This window comes from Pelecanus crispus, chromosome 3, assembly GCF_030463565.1.
Source record: "Pelecanus crispus isolate bPelCri1 chromosome 3, bPelCri1.pri, whole genome shotgun sequence".
NCBI lineage: Eukaryota > Metazoa > Chordata > Aves > Pelecaniformes > Pelecanidae > Pelecanus > Pelecanus crispus.
Genome location: NC_134645.1, coordinates 2,074,332 through 2,092,644, shown reverse-complemented (window position 1 = coordinate 2,092,644; position 18,313 = coordinate 2,074,332). Strand labels below are relative to the sequence as shown.

At 43.9% G+C, this 18,313-nt stretch overlaps 1 protein-coding gene across 6 annotated transcripts in view; it reads right to left on the bottom strand.

Moving 5' to 3' along the window:
* The window catches only part of EML6 (EMAP like 6), a 116,707-nt gene extending 108,238 nt beyond the window's left edge, over positions 1–8,469 (bottom strand). For all 6 annotated transcript variants that reach the window (XM_075707084.1, XM_075707083.1, XM_075707085.1 and 3 more), the window contains exon 1: positions 8,273–8,469. In XM_075707084.1, coding sequence (XP_075563199.1) covers positions 8,273–8,469 — 197 coding nt within the window. The remainder of the gene's footprint in view (positions 1–8,272) is intronic.
* Positions 8,470–18,313: the final 9,844 nt, after the last annotated feature.

Sequence of the window (18,313 nt, the reverse complement as noted above, 5' to 3'; positions counted from 1 at the left end):
AATGTACAACCCAGAACATTTCCACCACGCAAAGTCACACAAATAGCAGTGCCCCTTTGTTCCACTTGAGTAATACATCATTATTAAGTTGTTCTTAACAACTTGCACCATTTTGTTCAAAATGTAAGGTAGAAATGATGAAAACTAAACCAGTAACTTCTATTTCCAGTGTATCTGCAGAATGCATATAACCCTCTCCCTGCAATACCAACGACCCCAGACAAAAGCACTGTGGTGTTCTTCCCTGGATGCATCCAATGTCACTGTCCCTGAAGATGTAGCAGGGTTGAATGATGTTCCCTTTAGAGGTCTCTTGGGTTGGTTCATCATGTCAGTCTTCAAGACAGACATAAACCTATAGTCTATACTTGGCCTGAAGTTCAGGCCTACCTAAAGCTTTGGAGATCTCATTCTAAGCCACCTCTAAAGAAGAATTTAAATTGAACATGTCTACCCCAAGAACATTCAGTTATCTCATGAAAAACAAGCCGCTATTCCAAAGAAGAGTCTTTAAGTGGGGAAAGAAGTAGGCAATTTTGCTGTTCACCAAGGTTCCTTAAAAAACTGAGCAGTAGGCAAGTGAGAATAGTCTTTTAAAGACCCCGAAACTCCTACTTTTGCAGAGAAGCGTTCAAACAGCTGGAGCTGTAGAAAGCATATGGATGCTAGGCCTAAGCTTAGTACTAAAGTCATTGAGGATACTTCCTAGAAATATTTACGGTACCTGAAAACTGTTCCAGCAGTTTGTCCTTCTACAGGGATATAACAGAAATATTGCTACAAATACTGCTGCAGTTTCCTTCTCGGCCAAGGCTTTTTTTTTTTTTTAAATAAATAATAACATCCACCAAACTAAAAATCCTGTTTCTACTCCCAAATGGACACTATAGCAGAAGAGCTTTCTTCTGCAATGCAGTACAAACCCAAAACCACTCCCTCTTCCACTTTCACCAAAGGAAGCACAGCCCTTGTGTCCTTGAGGAAGAGCCTGAAGCACGGACTACAGCAACTTACACCTCCTCGTCTGAAAAGTCTCATTTGCCAGTTGGTGTGCTGAAAATGTTGGAAGGACATTTGTAACCCCTACCAGACACAATTCTTTCTTGCGATATCCAGTTATGAACAAGTTATCATGGGCAAAAGTATGAATTTTTAATACTAATTGCTGCAATACACATTCTTATTTTTCCATTAAGTGTTAAAGGAAAGATGTGATTCTTCCTGCAAAAATCTAATCAAGACTTAGAAGAAAGAAAATAAATATCTGGAAATTGCCTAGATAAATCTATCTGACATCCATTTAGTCGGTAAGGAAGACAGGAATAATAGTCCATGGAGGTTGACCTCTTCCATCCTACAAGATGCAGTTATAAACCTCTGTAAAAATTAGAATTTGTATACTTTTGCAGGAAGTTTCATAGTAGAAAATGGTAATACAAAATTGTCTCGTAAGTTCCCCCCATCCTTCTAATGAAAAAAATAATTTGAAATTAGGGTTACTCATATCAAAGCATTTTCTATGAGTTTTCATCTTGTTAAACAGCGATTATGCACCACAACCTGATGATTCCTAGTCATCTTAAATCAAATGGAAATAAAATAAAACAAGTAAAAGAGTTGCAGAATGCAGACTAATTATTTTAAAAAAAAAAAAAGCTTAGTTTAATATTTTAAATTTAAGATACTGTAAGCAGTGGGGGGAAAAAGGTAAAATAATGTGACAGAGAAATCTCTAACTTCAAAATTCCAATATTAGACAAAAGCATACCAAAACCTTGATTTTTTTAATAAGCTGGATACTCAGTTCTGTGTGATGATGAGTTGTTTCACACAAATCCAATAAACAATGTAACATACTAGCTGATACAGACTTAAACACTTGGCTTTTTTACAGCTGTGAAAAGATAAAAAACATAATAAAGATCCAAACATTTTCTACAGAGGAATATGAGTGCTTCCTATTTTGTTGGACATGCTTATTTCTCTTCCGTTTTCAAAGTGAGTTAAATCAATATGATGATTTAAATGCTCAAAACTCCACCTGTGATTTTTAATAGATTTTTCACCTGTCCAAACAAGCAAGTGAGCTGCGACTGGACAAGCAATAAATCTTACTTAATTCTTCTACCACCATATCTGACATATCACTGGGATGTACACAGACTGGTCTGTTTAAATACTGTTCTCATAGCTGTTCTCATAGGCATATTGCCACAAATGCCTGAGTTTCTGTAGACTTTTAACTGATGTATGTAATTTTAAAAATCACGTTCAGTAAGATACGGGTAACTATAGATTCCAACATGTCCGATGCATTAATATGGATATTTAAAAAACAAATATTTATAGCAGCTCATGCCCCAGTAAAGACTTAAAATCTAAATGCAGCCCAGCAGTCAAGCAGAGCAAAAAGAGCAGCCACCAGAACTTCATTAAATAAATGGCAGTTTCCCCTGTTTTTTTGAGATGGAAAGCAAAAGAAGCAGTAAGCTGATCAGATGAGTTTTTATGGGGGATTAATTTCTTCAATATGAAACTCCTTTAACAACCTAGTGTCTCAAAACAGTTCCCAAAGCATGCTAGTATACACGGATCTCAGATTCCGCGCCACCCTAACTGTGCCAAAGTCACGTCTTTCAAGTTTTAATGGCTCTGCATAGGAACTTGAATAGCACTTGCATAAGAAACAGGTCTGGAATTTCTGTTGGTGAAAATCTCGGATGACTTCATTGCTACTTTGCTATCTTTTAGGTCACTGCATTTCAGCAGACCTGCACGTGCACCTTCTGAGACTAAAGTCAAGGTTTAGCACAAGCTACAGACAGCACAGTCTTCCGTGCACTTACAGTAAGAAATAACCACAGTAACTTGAACATCATTCCACAGCAAACAAGTGCCATTTACCATCCAAATGATGGCAACTAGACATGCATTTAAAGTATTTTAGATCCCTTCAAATAAGCACCACCCTATAAACAGCAATATTATTATAATACATAATTTTAAATAAAAATATTAAAGTGCAACTTAGGTATTTTAACCCTGGGGTTTTGATTTGCATACCTCTGCCATCAATTTACTTATTCCAAAATTACATTTACTACAGTCAACAGCATATGACATTGCTTCAAGCATCGTATTTCTTTTCTCCCAACTGCAGAAAGACAAGAAAACGTGCAGTCGTGTTCCAATACGCATCCTGTCTCCTGAAATGATCACTCTAAAGAACAAACCAGGCCTCCAGTCACTTTTGCAGCCCAGTAAAGCTCATCACCGCTGGCACATCCGCATTTTTAATCTCAATCTGTCACCACAGTGGAACACGCACACCAGCATACTTACAGCAATATTCTGATAAATCCGACATTACTATTACATTTCAAGCAGCCTTATGTAAACGACATGCTTTGGTATCCATAGATAACAGGCTGCCTTTCCAGGTACCATGCCTGGGCAGCAACCACTGCAGAGAGACCCGAGAAAGGGAGCAGTCTCTTGTGGCACCCTGCCTCACAAGTGACTTGCTTGAAGGCAATTGGAATGGAAAATGTGCTTTTGTAAACGCGTAACAGTACAACATATCAGATAACGCAGGAAACTGGGGTCTATAAAAAGTGCAGGTGAAGTCTTCAATATGCTGTCAAAGGCGTTTGCTCAGTAAGTGTTGACATATTCAGGAAAACTGTTCAATACTGCAGAAATTCTTGGAAATACCAGAACAGAGAGACATCACAACTTTATTACTACACCATCGGAAAAATTTCTCAAGGTTAGGAACCTCTGTTTACAGATGAATTCGGTAAAACTAAATAAAATCAATTGTATTTTAAATTATAATGAGAAATAAGTGGTTGTATTTTTATTTTTGCTGTTTTCTGTGTCAAGCATTTTTGGCTTTCACATGCATAAATTGCAGAAAAATTATAGGACAGAACTGCCTCCATTCAACATTTCATCAAGAGAAAAAGAGGAGTGATCTAATTGCTTGCTGTTATACCAGTAATGCACAGTATAAAAGTAAGAAAACCTTCTGTTCTTTTGAAAGTGTGCAATTACTGTCAAAACTAATGATTCAGTCTCGCAAGTGGTTATACTAAACATAAATCCTACACTTGCATGAATTTTGTTGAGGGCAGTGACGCTGCATGAATTGCAAGATTCTCATTAATACATTAACTTACAGCCATTACAATGTGCTGCTGCAAAAAACCACTTTTAAATTACTCAAGAAGGAAAAGAGTCCCCATGTGGTAATATTACAGCTTCTGAAACCTAATTCTGCAAAGCACAAATGACCGAATTAAATGAAAACAAGTTGCGCGTGGAATGATATGTCTACATGACACTTTCTGCATTAAAATATTGCAATAGATGTGCTTTTACACGGCTATTACACATTAGCTATGGTGCTTCAGCTAGATCATATCTCAAGAACAATCAAATATAGAGCTACCACGCAAGACGCTTCATGGTCTTTAACATAGACCTTGGGGTAACCCGTAGGGCTGACAGCTCAGAGAAAGGAGGAGTATTCTGACCTTCACCACCCCGAGCCGCTAGGCTGTACTCAATAATCAAAGCTTTCTTGGTTTTTTTAAAAAAAAGAGGGAAAGAGAAGAATAGGGTGTATTTTATGCTCTTTGATTGTACAGTAAACTACATAAACGGCACATCTTTTTAGTCTCCAAACAAAACGCATCGGTAGCCTTCAGAGGCGAGAACCAACGCTATTCATTTCAACCATGCGTTGATCCTCTTCTATAATGACAGCACACGTTAATCGATAGTCTTAACTATTCCACAACTAAGTAACATGCGAGAAGAACTGTATTATACGTCTAGAAGTAACAAAAGAATCACAGAGTAATTCAGGTAAGAAGGAGAGCTCTGGGGGTTACCCAGTTCAACCCCTCCACAAAGCAGGGCTCACTTCAATGTTAAATCCAGTAGTTCAGGACCTCATCTCATCATGAATTTAAAAGGAGGAAGAGCTCGGAAGCACAGCACCTTGTAATGGCTTTGCACAGAAAACAAAACGCTTCAGAGCTTGCTTGTTCATACTCTGAACGTCTACCTGATTAGCTGAGTGCAGTAGGTTAAGTTCCTTATACAAACAACTTATTTTTCAAATATGAATCTGAAAAAAAAGTAATTTTTCCATTAATCCAGTAGAGTCTGGTCTACTTTAGTCCAAACTAAACTATGTCCAAGAGCATTATCTTGGTACAAAGCAAGAGGCAGGACTATTAAACTTGTGAAAACACATTAAACATACACATGTAACCTTTTCACCAAGGACAAATATCCACTTTCATGATTTTAATAAACACTTCAAGGTAATGCACACATTCTCAACCTTCTGATTCACAGGTTCATCGATATTTTTTTCCACAAAATAGTATTCACTGAAACCTTTCAACATAGAAGGGGCTAACGGCAATCCTTGGAAGCAGAAGATCTTCCCACTTCAAGGTCTTCCAGTCTTAATGATTTCACAGTATTTTCCGAAATCTGAAAGTTATTTTTTTTAAATTGTGTTTCAAATCTCTTTAGAAATTACAACCTGTTGGACTGCAAATGTATGCACTGCAGTTTGGAAGCTGGTCTCAGGCAAGTAAATACCAACAAACCCAGAAAAACTGGATAAGTACTTTCACCCCGTTCATCTCAATTGGATGACAGCTGTGAAGCCTAAAATGTGAGAATTTAAACTCCTGCATTTATTAGTCATAGCAGTGATAACCACTCAAGAAACCAACTACTTAAAAGTATGTACAGTGATTTAGAGTGGATATTAGGAAAACTTTCTTCACAGAAAGAGTAGTCAAGCATTGGAACAGGCTGCCCAGAGAGGTGGGGGAGTCCCCATCCCTGGAGGGGTTCAAAAAACGGGCAGACGTGGCACTTGGGGACATGGTTTAGTGGGCATGGGGGTGCTGGGTTGATGGCTGGACTGATGATCTTAGAGATCCTTTCCAACCTTAATGATTCCTAGTTTTGCTTTCATTACAAATAATCCAGCCACCAAGCCAGGAAACACAAAATTGCTACTCTACCCTTAACTGGTTTAGTGGTGGACTTGGCAGTGTTAGGTTCATGGTTGGACTGGATGATCTTAAAGGGCTTTTCCAACCTCAACAATTTGATGGTTCTATGATATTACATCAATAAGGACTGCAAAGTGCATCAAAAGCAAAGGAGGCAACCTTTACCAGGTGCAAACAACAGAATAATCTAGCAGCATTTTGGAGATTCTCTACTTCCTTAAACCCCATGTGACAGCAAGTTTTCTTGGCCACTAAAAGCTGAAATTAACTGTTGTTTGGGTCCTGCTTATGGTTTCTGGACCCAAATGTTTCATCCTTTGTTGAAACTACAGTCGTCCTGCAGAATTCTGATCTTGTTGCAGATCAGAAACAAAACTCATCTTTCCAAAGCATTAGTTGGACATACGGTGAGTCCCTCAAAACACCTGCTAATTTGAACAGGTGGTTGCAAGTTTTCTTTAAAGAGCAGAACAGGCATAGGCAGCATCAAAGTACAGATACTAGACACTCATATTCTTTCTATTCCCATTGTACATTCTACATGCGACACCGCCAAAAGCAGCCTCCTAATATCAGATGTCTTAAAATAAAGGGCATGGAAGCTGTACAATGCAATTGGTTTTGGGAGGGAGGTTTTGTCAAGTTACAATAATTGGGACATTTTTTCTTCAGCTGACAGAATATTAAAAAAAAGAAGGGAAAAAAAAAAGGAGAGAACCAAAGCATCACTGTCCAACCAAAAACCAGTGGATATGTAGGTATGTAGTCACGTCTTGACACATTATATTTCTAGTGTTTAATGGGAATTCAAACCTAAGGTCAGAAATATACAACTCTATGTGGATTACACTTCATATTCCATAGAGTATCAAAATTTATGTCCACAAAACAAGGAAAACTTTAATTTCATGATGCTGCAGGTGCATCTAAAATACTCATTCTTCTCTGAAGGATCTGAGCAGCCAAATGTCTATTTAAACAGCCTTTTGGAACTGATAATACCTTTGAAACCAGAATAAACTTTTATATACATCCACCATATTTCACAAAATGCTACAGCTTTAACGCATTATAAAGGGGAGGAGAAGAATGCTACTACACAGCAGCCAAAAGCTCGCACTGGGAAAACCGGATGGTTTTCTGTAAACAAGGCTCCAGAACGATTATATGACAGTTATGTGACTTTGCTACTGAGTGTCCAAACTCTGACTTCAGCAGATGTGTCCACGGTACTACTGCACCGTGAGTCACCCGGGACTATTCTGGTTTCACATCATCAAGAAAATGCTTCATTCATGCTGATTTAGGTGAATAGGGAGAGCAGCAGTTAGCTGTGCTCAGAGGAGCGTCATTACCATGCAACATCCTTTATAAGGATATTCTAGGTTCAGATTTCTGTCATAAAGTAGTAGAGACAACATTAATTTTCTATTTTACTGATGTAAATGTCTGTATTTTGGATGGATTTTTTTAAAAGGCTACCTTGAACTCTGTAACCACATTTTTATTGTGTTATTTTGTGAGGTGCGGTAAAATTAATATTTCTGTAAGACAACAACATCAATGAAACCCACTTGTTAGACAGTATTTGAAAGAAAGAGACAAAAAAAAAATGGTCAGACCAGGAGCAAGACCTGTGCTTCTGTAGCCATCTTGCACTAGCACGCTTGGGATTTTTTGGCTGGAGTACACACAGCTAAACTTGATTTTGAGTGAAATTTTCCGGATGATATATTAAAAAAAAAAATTAGTTTGACCTATGTAGCAGATTTATGGCCCTCTTGTGCTGGAATTTGCTGAGCACAAGGAGAGCTACACCTGCCTTCTGTAAGACATCAGAATGGGTGAGCTAGGGTCCCAGCACTGGCGAGATTAAGGTGCTGGATGCACGATTTTGCAGCACTGTTGCACTAAGATCTTCCCAGTGCATTTCTGTACTGAAACAAAGTGCTTTGCTTTTGGTGCAGTGCAATAGAAAAAAAACTTACCTTCTCTCTTATTATAGCAACATTTTGCAGCTTTGCTGCAAAAGAAATAATAATCAACAGTATCTAAGAACCCAGCTTTCACCTAGACTGCTGGTAAGAAACCCAAGCAGCTTTAAAACGACAGGTACAGGCTGAGCTGTAAGACGCAAGGAGGGGGTTATTCTGCCAGCCCTACATTCTCCTCCCTTCCCTTTAAACCCCACCCCACCCCACCAGCAGAAAAGTCAGCCCCCTTACCTGATAATATCATCGTTGTGCCCGAGGAAGAATTTCTGGCTGTGCTCTCTGGTGTTATAAACCACGCCGACTCCAGCCACGAAGTAAACCACCTCTTTGCCCGCCGTGTAGTACAGGTTGTTGCGGCACTGGTGACCCCTGTACCCGTAAACCCACTCCAGATGGAGCTGGCATCTAGGAGCTGTCCGATCCGCCATGATAACCAATCCCCTCTCCCCACAAGCACACACAAAACCGAGCGCTGCCCCTCCTTCCCTTAACTCCTTCCCCCTTCGGGGTTTTCGCCTTTAAAACGTTAGCGGTCCCTACCCAGCTGCCGAAGCTTCAGGTGGCACTTTGGAGCGACGATCTTAGGTGGAAAACACATTGGCGGATCAGGTCTGCTGCCGCCGCTCTCACCGCTGCGCTGCCACCATCATCTGCTGCTGCCGCCGCTGCCGCTTCCCCGCCGCTGCGCGACCCAGGCAACTTCTTGGGGGAGAAGGGAGATCACACAAATACACCTACAAAAGCAGCAGACAGGGCTTTTTCTTCCCGAAGGCAAAGTAACTTCTGTGCGTCACCACCACCTGCCGAAGGCTCCCTGCTGCGTCTACCGTACTGCACCTTCGTGGCTTCCTGCAATAAAGCTTCCTGGGTGCTCTTCTTGTCAAGATAGCTATCTTTAGGTTAAAACTGAAAGAGAGAAAAAACACAAAACCCGTGTTTCTGAATTGCAGAATGCACATGTATTTAAAATGCAAAGGGACTATGATGGGGGGGGGACATTGTTCGGATCTGTGCTGTGGCAGTTCTGAGCGGTCTCGGGTCTGCAAAGCCTTTTCAGGAGGATCCAATGCTCCGAGTCTTCATATGAGATACTAAAGAGAGGATTCTTATACAACATCCAGCATAAATATGGTAATATTACCCCACTTTTCCTTATCCCCCAGCAACCCAAAACTTCCTCCTTTTAGAGTCAACAGCAACTATGTAATTAAAACAATTTTATGTTCACATTTTTCAGTCACAAACCACTCCAATTTGCCATGAACCAGAGGGGGGTGGGGGTGTGTGTATTGTGTCTTAGTTTTATTTACTGTCATCCTTTGGAACGATATTCCCAAGAAACGCATTTCCTTGCTTCTCTTCTGCTTTTTCTAAGGCATGATTTGTGTTGTTATCAGCCGAGCGTGGCTGCTGCATGTTGTTTGCGATAAGGCATCCACCGCTTTATAGTATCGCTCCACGGGGGACCAAACCCAACCCTCCAGAAACTCGGCCACAGCCGCAGGGAAGAGAATGCTAAAACCGGAGGAGCAAAACCAAAGGCTCATTCATAGAGCACAGCGCCAGACGGAGGGGAAGAATCAACTCCCCCTTCCAAGGCTCAGCCCTTCACCTTTCCCCACACGACCCGCCCCACGCTCGCTGTCTGCCCGAACTGAAGAGCAGCGCCTTGGCACCGGCTTACCAAAGGCGCGGCGGGCCGGCGGTGCTCCCCGGGCCACAGGCAGCGCAACCCGCAGGCGGTGCAACCCGCCCTCAATGAATTACGCTCCCCGCCTGAAGCAAACCTTGGAGTAAAACCCGGCATCGCACCCAGAGCCGCGGTCTCCTGAGGGAGTATCGCCTCTCACGGCCCCCGGTCCCTATCGCGCTCAGCCCCTCGCTGCCAGCAGCCGCCGCAGCAACCTCCCCGCCGGGGCGGGCGAACCGGGCGGCCCCCCCACGGAGGGCGGACCTGCCCTCCACCGCCTCCGGGCCGGCCACTGCCCTCTCCCCCCGCCCGGCGCCGCCGCGGGGGACGGCAGCCCGGGCGCCTGCGAGGGGCGGAGGCGCGTCCCCCCCTCAGCGAGGAGGAGCCTGGGAGAGGGGGGCGGCGGGCAGCGGAGGCTCGGCTGGAGCAGCGGCTCCCCCGCCGCCCAGCCGCGGCGGTGCGGAGGGACAGCGCTCCCTCAGCGCTTGGGCGAGGGAGGAGCGGCCCCCACCGCCCGCGGAGACCGGCTTCGGTCGGTCAGCGCCGCGCTCGGCCGTCCCGCCCCGGCTCTGGCAGCGCCTCACGGGGATGCGAGTTCTGGCGGGCCGCCGCCGGGAGGCAGCGGGGCGGCGGGGAGACTACAAGGCCCAGGGCTCCCTGCGGCGAGGCGGCGGGCGGTTGCTGTGGTGATGGCTCCGCTGAGGCGGCCGGCGGCGGTGGGACCGCGGCCGCCCGCCGCTCTTCCCGCCCTTTTCAGGGCGCGGCCCTCAGGCTGCTCCCCCTCAGCCGCCTCCCGCTCAGGCTGCTCCCGCTCAGGCTGCTCCCCCTCAGCCGCCTCCCCTCAAGCGGCTCCCGCTCAGCCGCCTCCCCTCAAGCGGCTCCCGCTCGGGCGGCTCCCCCTCGGGCGGCTCCCCTCAAGCGGCTCCCGCTCAGGCGGCTCCCCCTCAGCCGCCTCCCGCTCAGGCTGCTCCCCCTCAGCCGCCTCCCCTCAGGCGGCTCCTCCTCGGGCGGCTCCTCCTTGGGCGGCTCCCCCTCAGGCGGCTCCCGCTCAGGCGGCTCCCCTCAAGCGGCTCCCGCTCAGGCGGCTCCCCCTCGGGCGGCTCCTCCTCGTGCTGCTCCCCCTCAGCCGCCTCCCGCTCAGGCTGCTCCCCCTCAGCCGCCTCCCCTCAAGCGGCTCCCCCTCAGCCGCCTCCCGCTCAGGCGGCTCCCCCTCAGCCGCCTCCCCTCAAGCGGCTCCCCCTCAGCCGCCTCCCCTCAGGCTGCTCCCCCTCAGCTGCCTCCCCTCAAGCGGCTCCCGCTCAGGCGGCTCCCCCTCAGCCGCCTCCCCTCAGGCGGCTCCCCCTCGGGCGGCTCCCCCTCGGGCGGCTCCCGCTCAGGCTGCTCCCCCTCAGCCGCCTCCCCTCAGGCGGCTCCCCCTCAGCCGCCTCCCCCTCGGGCGGCTCCCCCTCGGGCGGCTCCCCTGGCCTCCCAGCTTCAACCTGCTGCTCGTCGTGGAGCGAGCGACCGTGGTTTCCACCTATAATCACACGCGTGAGGTAACCCACAGCGTATTTCCATCGGCAATCTATAAAAGGGCGTCGAATGCTGAATACAAGTTCATGCAAGTCCTTCCCCTCAAGTGCCCTGGCTTGCCGCCCGAGCCGATACGCAGATTTACACAATAAAAAAAAACATCTTTCCGCTTCTCCCCGTTCATGATTGTGCCCAAAAGTCTCACAAGAATTTAGAAAACTGAAGATACAGCAAAATTGGCCCAACCTTTCATCGCAGTCACCTTTTCACTGAGTTCAGTTGTTTTTCCAGCACTGAACCTGGCAAATCGCAGCAGTCGCACCAAAACGCACGTCTAGTTTTGTCCAAACATATACAACCATTAAAGTGACTGACTGTTGTTGCCAAGCGCGCAATCCCTTACCACAAAAGCCCTTTGCAAAAGGAATGATAACGTGGAAAACAGCAAACATATTTACGCCTGTGTGCTGATCTCTGCGGTTTAAAAATCTGTTGGGGCAAGCCCTTTGTCTTGAATTAATTTCCCTGCGGCAATACGCCAGGTCTTCAGGACAGAACGCGTGGTACACCTGTACAAAAATACCTTCTCTTCCAGTGGGCCTCGAGGAACGTAGTCGCAGAGACTTTCAATGCTGTTATTTACGCATCTTAAAGTCATTTCTGCAGGTAATCTGAATGTTTTTAAAAGCTATTCAAAATCTTTCAAATTCATACAGCGTGTAGCATTTTCGTGAACGCCTTTGTGACTATCTCCCACTTGTTTAGATAAACTTAGGGACCTTGAAAATTTCAGCAATGTGCAATTGCTAAACCAACCCTCTCTCCTGCCTCCTTTGAGGTAACTGTTTAGGAAATATGTTTAAAACAATGAAAATATATTTAACTTCTGTCATAAAGAAACTCTTCAGGGTTTAAAACACTTCATTTTCTTGTTTGTTATTACAAAATTTATTCTTGGAAGAACTTTGCGATGCCCCTGAATAAACACGTTAATTGTGCTTGTCTTAAGAGCAAATAGTTTAATACTGAGCACAAGTTTCTGTCCAATAAAGCTTGTCCTGAAAGATTTCTAGGATCAACAGCATTAATAATAAGGTGATATATTATCTCTGAATGTCAAACTGCTAAGCTACATTGTAAATAGGACAAATATTTGCACTTTAGGCATTAGTTCAAGAAAACAGAGTCTTGACATCATACTTTGTCAGCCATGGCATTGCCGTGGTATGCTGTGGTAGTGTTTTAGTTACCCAGCATGTGGGTAATTATTTACACTATTCCCTTAGTGCTACTTTCCTTCTATCGCCAGAACACTGTGAATAAAATACAGCTAGCGTTTTGTCGACACTTAATCCGCTCACCTCTCTCCGTCGGGGTCACAGAACGGGCTTGGGTGGTCCCACTGATGATGCTGCCAGAGTGATCTACGTGTAGGTAGGAGCTTGCTTCTCCTAGAAGAACAACTTGATATAACCGCTTACATTCTTGCATATTCATACTTTTATGTAGCCTCAAAAGGGCAGGAGCAAGAATAGCTTTAAGGAAGCTGTGTGTTGCATTACCCACAGGCACACAAATCCACTCGTGCTGGAAACCCGGGTGAAGTATCTTCATGTAGCTATGAAACAATTTCTACCTCATGATTTTATTTTTGTCTGCTCTGAAACATCAGCATGTGGAAAATTGTTTTGTCAACCGGTGGATGTGGGTACCTAATAACACTTCCAATGAATGATGAATTCTTTATCCTTTCTCACCTCAGTATTATTCAATAGAATTATTTCCATGTGGTCTTAGCGTTCTATGAATTTTTGTTGTTGTTAAATTATATAATTCTCATAAAAAATTAATACATATGACAAATAGGCACTTCATCTACTCAACAAGGACAAAAAAACCCCCTAGTTTCAAGTCTCTGCTTGCTTGTATGGCTGTCACCTTTCTGTGAGCAACAGTGGTCAAGCTGAACTTTGTATTTCATCCTTCAACCTTGGCTTTTTTTTTTTTTTTTTTTTTTAAATTTGTGATATTTAGTATGGTCAAAGTGTGAAGGCATTAGACAATAGCCATTGTTTTACTAAAAATATATCCTCAGTTTTGAAAAAAAATATTTTTATAAATCAGTATTGTAGCAATGAAGTACACTAGTTGTGAACCAACACCCCAAAAAACCTTAACATGTGGAACTACAAGTTCAGTTTTGCTTGTTTTCCTATAGTTTGTTCTCTCAAGGATTTTGTGAAAAATGTTTTTTGGTGATTCAATTACCTTTCATGGTGAGTTTTTTGTGTATTTTTTCCAACTAAAAAAAAAAGCATGATTACCTTCCTACTAGGAGCTGTCACGTTGCTAAAAATGTTCCTCAATACTGCAACCTACCGTTCATTGTCAGTACAACATAAATGATCACCGATGCTTTCATATTTTCTTTTTAGTGTTAATACTGGGTATAAATCTAACGGAATGTAATTGTTGAGATAGAGTCCTAATAACATAAGCTTATTTTAGATTGGCAGCTGTAAAAAACATAAATGGAATTCTGGAGTCCTCAGTATCCCAAAGATGAGGAAGGCTGGGAGGGAGCAATGCAAAACCAAGACAGAGTGTGAACCTCAGTAAAAAAGGGCATTTATGTTCAAAAAAAGAGTAGCCTGAACGTATTTCCAATTTAACATCACTCTTGTAAAAATCAACACTTTAAAATCTATTTAAGAACATAATTAGAAGGTACATAAAAACTTGCAATAGCCCCACCATTTTTCCTGCTCCTTGTGGCAAGGAGCCTGTTAGCCTAGTCTAGAACATACACCCCATGACATTTACTAGTTCTTTTGTTTTAAATGTAAACCCAAACTAATACAGCGTATCTTGTACGAGTAGTACCTGAATGGCAGCACCCTTGCTCTCTGCCAAAGGGACCATTCACTGCTGCTGGGGTTTTCGAGGGCTTTGGAGGCTTTTTGGTGGTTTTTTTTGTTGTTGTCGTTTTGTTTGCTTGTTTGTTTTAAAGCATGACTTGTATAGAAGATGCCAAAAAGCACCACATCTCAAATTAACTCCAATCCTCTGTGATATATCCTGCCCACTCTATACATATCCAAAAGCTGCGATTAACAAGGAACACTGAGATTTTCCCTCCCGGAAACATCTGTGTTATGTCCTAGATCCCTGCTACACCAAATACCATTTATAACTCAAATTTTTATGGACGAATGTACAGCAGATGCCCAGCGATGGCATATTAATTGGTATTTCAAAATTGGTACCTCTTATTTGGGCTGTAAATGATTTTTAAAAATTATATAAAATCCGTAAGAACCTGGGGGGAGGGATCAGAAGCAGGACCTGTGATCTAGTTCTGTTTGTTTGTTGCTTGGCATTACATTAATCCAATCCTGATTGATGCCTCTCAGTGATTGTACAATTTAGCCACAAAACAACAACAGGGGAATTGGCTCTGAGCTCTTACTCCTTGTGGGTGGAAATACTGATTTGCATTGATGAAATGCTAGGATCTGGCCAGAAATAGTGTTAGGGGAAAAAAAAGAAAAGAAAAAAATCGAGTCTTTTCCGTCCTCAAATGCAAAGCAAACCCATTTCTGAACGATCAGTTATATTCTGACCAAGTTCTTTCAAACCCTAACCTGGAAAGAAAATCCTTCCGACGACCATGATCCCTTTGCTTTGCTGCACGTCTAAGCGCCGTCCAGGACTGCCATGTACAGCAAATGGATAAACCCCATCCGTCTTAGCCTGCTGCGCTCATCCCTGCTCGGAGCCCGGCGGTACAACCGGCGCCGCTGCGCAGACGCAGGAGCCTCCGAAGCGGCCTGGCTGAGCCCATCGTACCTCTGCGTCGCCAACGCTCCGCAACCCACTGCCGTACCTCCCGCCTGAAGGGTCTCCCACACCCAGCGGGAGACCAGATCTCGAGCGGGTTTCCGCCAGCCTTTATCCAGACATGCATTTGGAGCTGTCTTTCTGTAAGGTTTTCATGGAATCTCAGTGATCGATTTAAAATTATTACCACCATTGCAGAGGTCTTCATCTTCCCCCAGGAACTTCTCTCACTTTTTCTGTCCCGGCAAGGATGGTGGTGCTCCTCGCCTTTCGGTATCCTCGCTGCCCCACTTGACTCAGCTTCCTTCCTATGATAATGCATCTGAGACACGTCTAAATCTTGCCACAACTTTACATAACTGTTTTAAAATCCGACTTTTCCAAGGCAAGAGAACTTTCATCCAAGCCCTTAATTCTCTCGAGTGCACAAATACTACTCGATTGCTCAGGTGGTGGTGGATCCGTCGCAGCTAAGCATCTCTCTGGGTAGAGTGACCTCTCATGGATAACGCTGGTACTCTGTGAACAAGGGAAATTTTTTTCTCAGCTAGGTGTGGGGGTAAAAGAATAGCAGTATTAATAAGAAATTGGTAACAAAATTCACGTTAGGCCCAGATAATTTCTACTGCTGTAACATAATGAACGATCACAGCATCTCATGTAATGGTTAAAGATTAAATTCATTAATATGAAAAGTAAATGACACTTCAAACGTAGGACAAGATGTGTAATTAAGCTGCGTTGTAGATTTGATGTTCACAATCACCAGGCTAATCAGGATGCTGAGCTTAAGAAGCAAGGGAGGATGCATCACGAAATACACAGGTACATGCAAACCCCTTCATTTCATACTTTACAGAAAAGATGAGTATTCTATTGCAAAGCAGACCATTCTGTGTCTCCCAGTTCTCTGTTTGGGGTCTCTCCTGCAGGTGTGATGACTGGGAAGCGCAGGCTCTCCCCCTTGGCGGCTCCGCGCTCCGGGTGCGCGCTGCGTATGCTGCATTATGACACACTGCAGATGTGACCACGTGGGCTTGCCGAAGCGACTCCGCTGCCTGGGCTGCACGGAGTGACTCAGACGTCAGGTGACGGCACAAGCAATCTAGATTCGCTTCGACAGCATGAGCACATGTTATAAGGCACCTCAGCCCTGCTAGGCGGCTGTTAGAATGCAGAGCAACAAAGGGTACAAGCTGAATTAGAAGCAAAACCTCTAACTCTTCTGCTTTTTGCATTTAATTGCTACATGTTGTAATAGATCTCACTTTATTCTCACTGTTCGCCCCCATGGTACTGCAGCATTTACAGTACTGCACCGTGGGTTTGTTTTACGCCTTACCTTGTTTGCACTTTAATCCTGTTTAAAATCCTTTGGAACAAAAGCCAATAATCCACCACAACCAGAATATTCACTGAACTGCTGTCACAGGGCTAGAGAAAAACGCTTGACAACAGGGGATACATTTAACAATTACATTCAGCAGTACGGAAGGAAATAAATTAGGAGTCTCAAGCGCTGAATACCGACTCCTCTGCTAGGCCCTGCACACCCGTAGCCACGGGGACAATTCAAACCCCGATGCCGGCCTCTGCTGCATTGAGAACAGCGCTTTCTTACCCCACTTTTGTTCTGCTTGACCTCAAAGCGTACCTTCTTGACATCAGGGCACAGAAAAACAACCTGAATCCTTCTTCCACTTCTGCTGGCCGAGACCTCCCGTTCCTCCACTCCTCCTGTTCTCAGGATGTGGCTCTATCGTTCAGTCCACAGGTAAAGCTGTAGTGTCTGAGAGCCAAATTCTGCTTTTTTTTTTTCCCCCAGAAATTTAATTCTCAATGTTAAGTCAGTCATTTAGCACAGCCTCATTTTCTGAGTTGTTTTTTTATTAATGAAAAGGACTAATGTTTGTTCCAACTCATTGTGACTTAAGTTTCTATATTTATTCAGCCACCTGTGATTAGTCAAGGTAGAAAAACCCAAAATATCCACAAAAAAGCAAAACTGTATCATACCTGCAAGTTATTTATTACAAAAGTATATTCTTAAAGACCCTCCACATTTGAAGTCCATTCTCTGTGAAATCAGCCATAAAAAAAGAGAACACGGTAAAGTGAAAAACTGTCCAAACCAGTATTTCACAGGAACAGGGATTAATCAGACATTTCTTTTACTTCATTAATCTTCCTCGTACAGAGTACAGCCCTACAATAGAACATATTCCCTATGCAGAACAGATGGATTAACAGATTATTTGCATGAATCTAAAAGAAAACCCTCCCACCCAACACATGCTTAACTCCTACAGCTAATGAGCTTGGGTTTTTTTTCCCCTCATTGTACTTAATTTGTCAGGATATGGAACGGACCCTTTGAGTGCAGCTCTCCGATACCTTCTCAGCTTAGAATGCAATACGAGGCTCCCACCAAGAGGAAAAAAGGAAGGCAGACTGACCTGACTGGAGGATGATTTCTCTTTTTCGTAACAATGACAGCAACGTAGCTGAAAAGTGGTTGGCTTTAATTAATTTTCTCTGAAAATTTTAAGGTTCAACTTCTGTATTACTTTTGCAATGTATCTCCAGAGGAAACATAAATGGGTTATCTTACAAAACCTACTAACAAAGGAAACTGCGATACAGTGTTAAACCGTACTACAAATTCTCATTCTTCAGTGTGGTAACCAGAAGGAATATAATGTTTCATCCATCAAGGGATCTAGCCATGTTTAGTGGAGCAATTCAGAAAGGAATACAGCCACCTCGGCAATAGTTAACACCAGTGGCAGTGACAACCTGCTCCAGTTTCAGTCCTGTTTCCATCATCCATACTTAGTCTTTCTTCTTCCTCTGCTATTTTCCAGCAGTCCCTTCACACAATCCAAGAAAGATTCCCCCATTCCTTCTGCCTTCTGAAGCCAGCACACCAACCCAACCCTTCTGACCTGGCTTTGTCCGAGGAGGCTCTTCCCGACCCAGCAATCCTCTCTGCTCGGAAACTGCACCCCTATGGTCTGAAGGGGAAAACAGGCAAGGCTTACTAGAATTCACTCTTGTTCCTCAGCAACTTGAAATCAGTTCCTAAGCAGAAAGGATTTTTATTCAAGCAGTTTTCAGGAACAACTCACAGTAAGAGGCAAGACAAAACCAGAAAAACAGTTCTGAAGGCATGTTCAACCAAGACGCTACAGGCTTACACACAACAGGTAGTGAAGATCAATCTGTTAAAT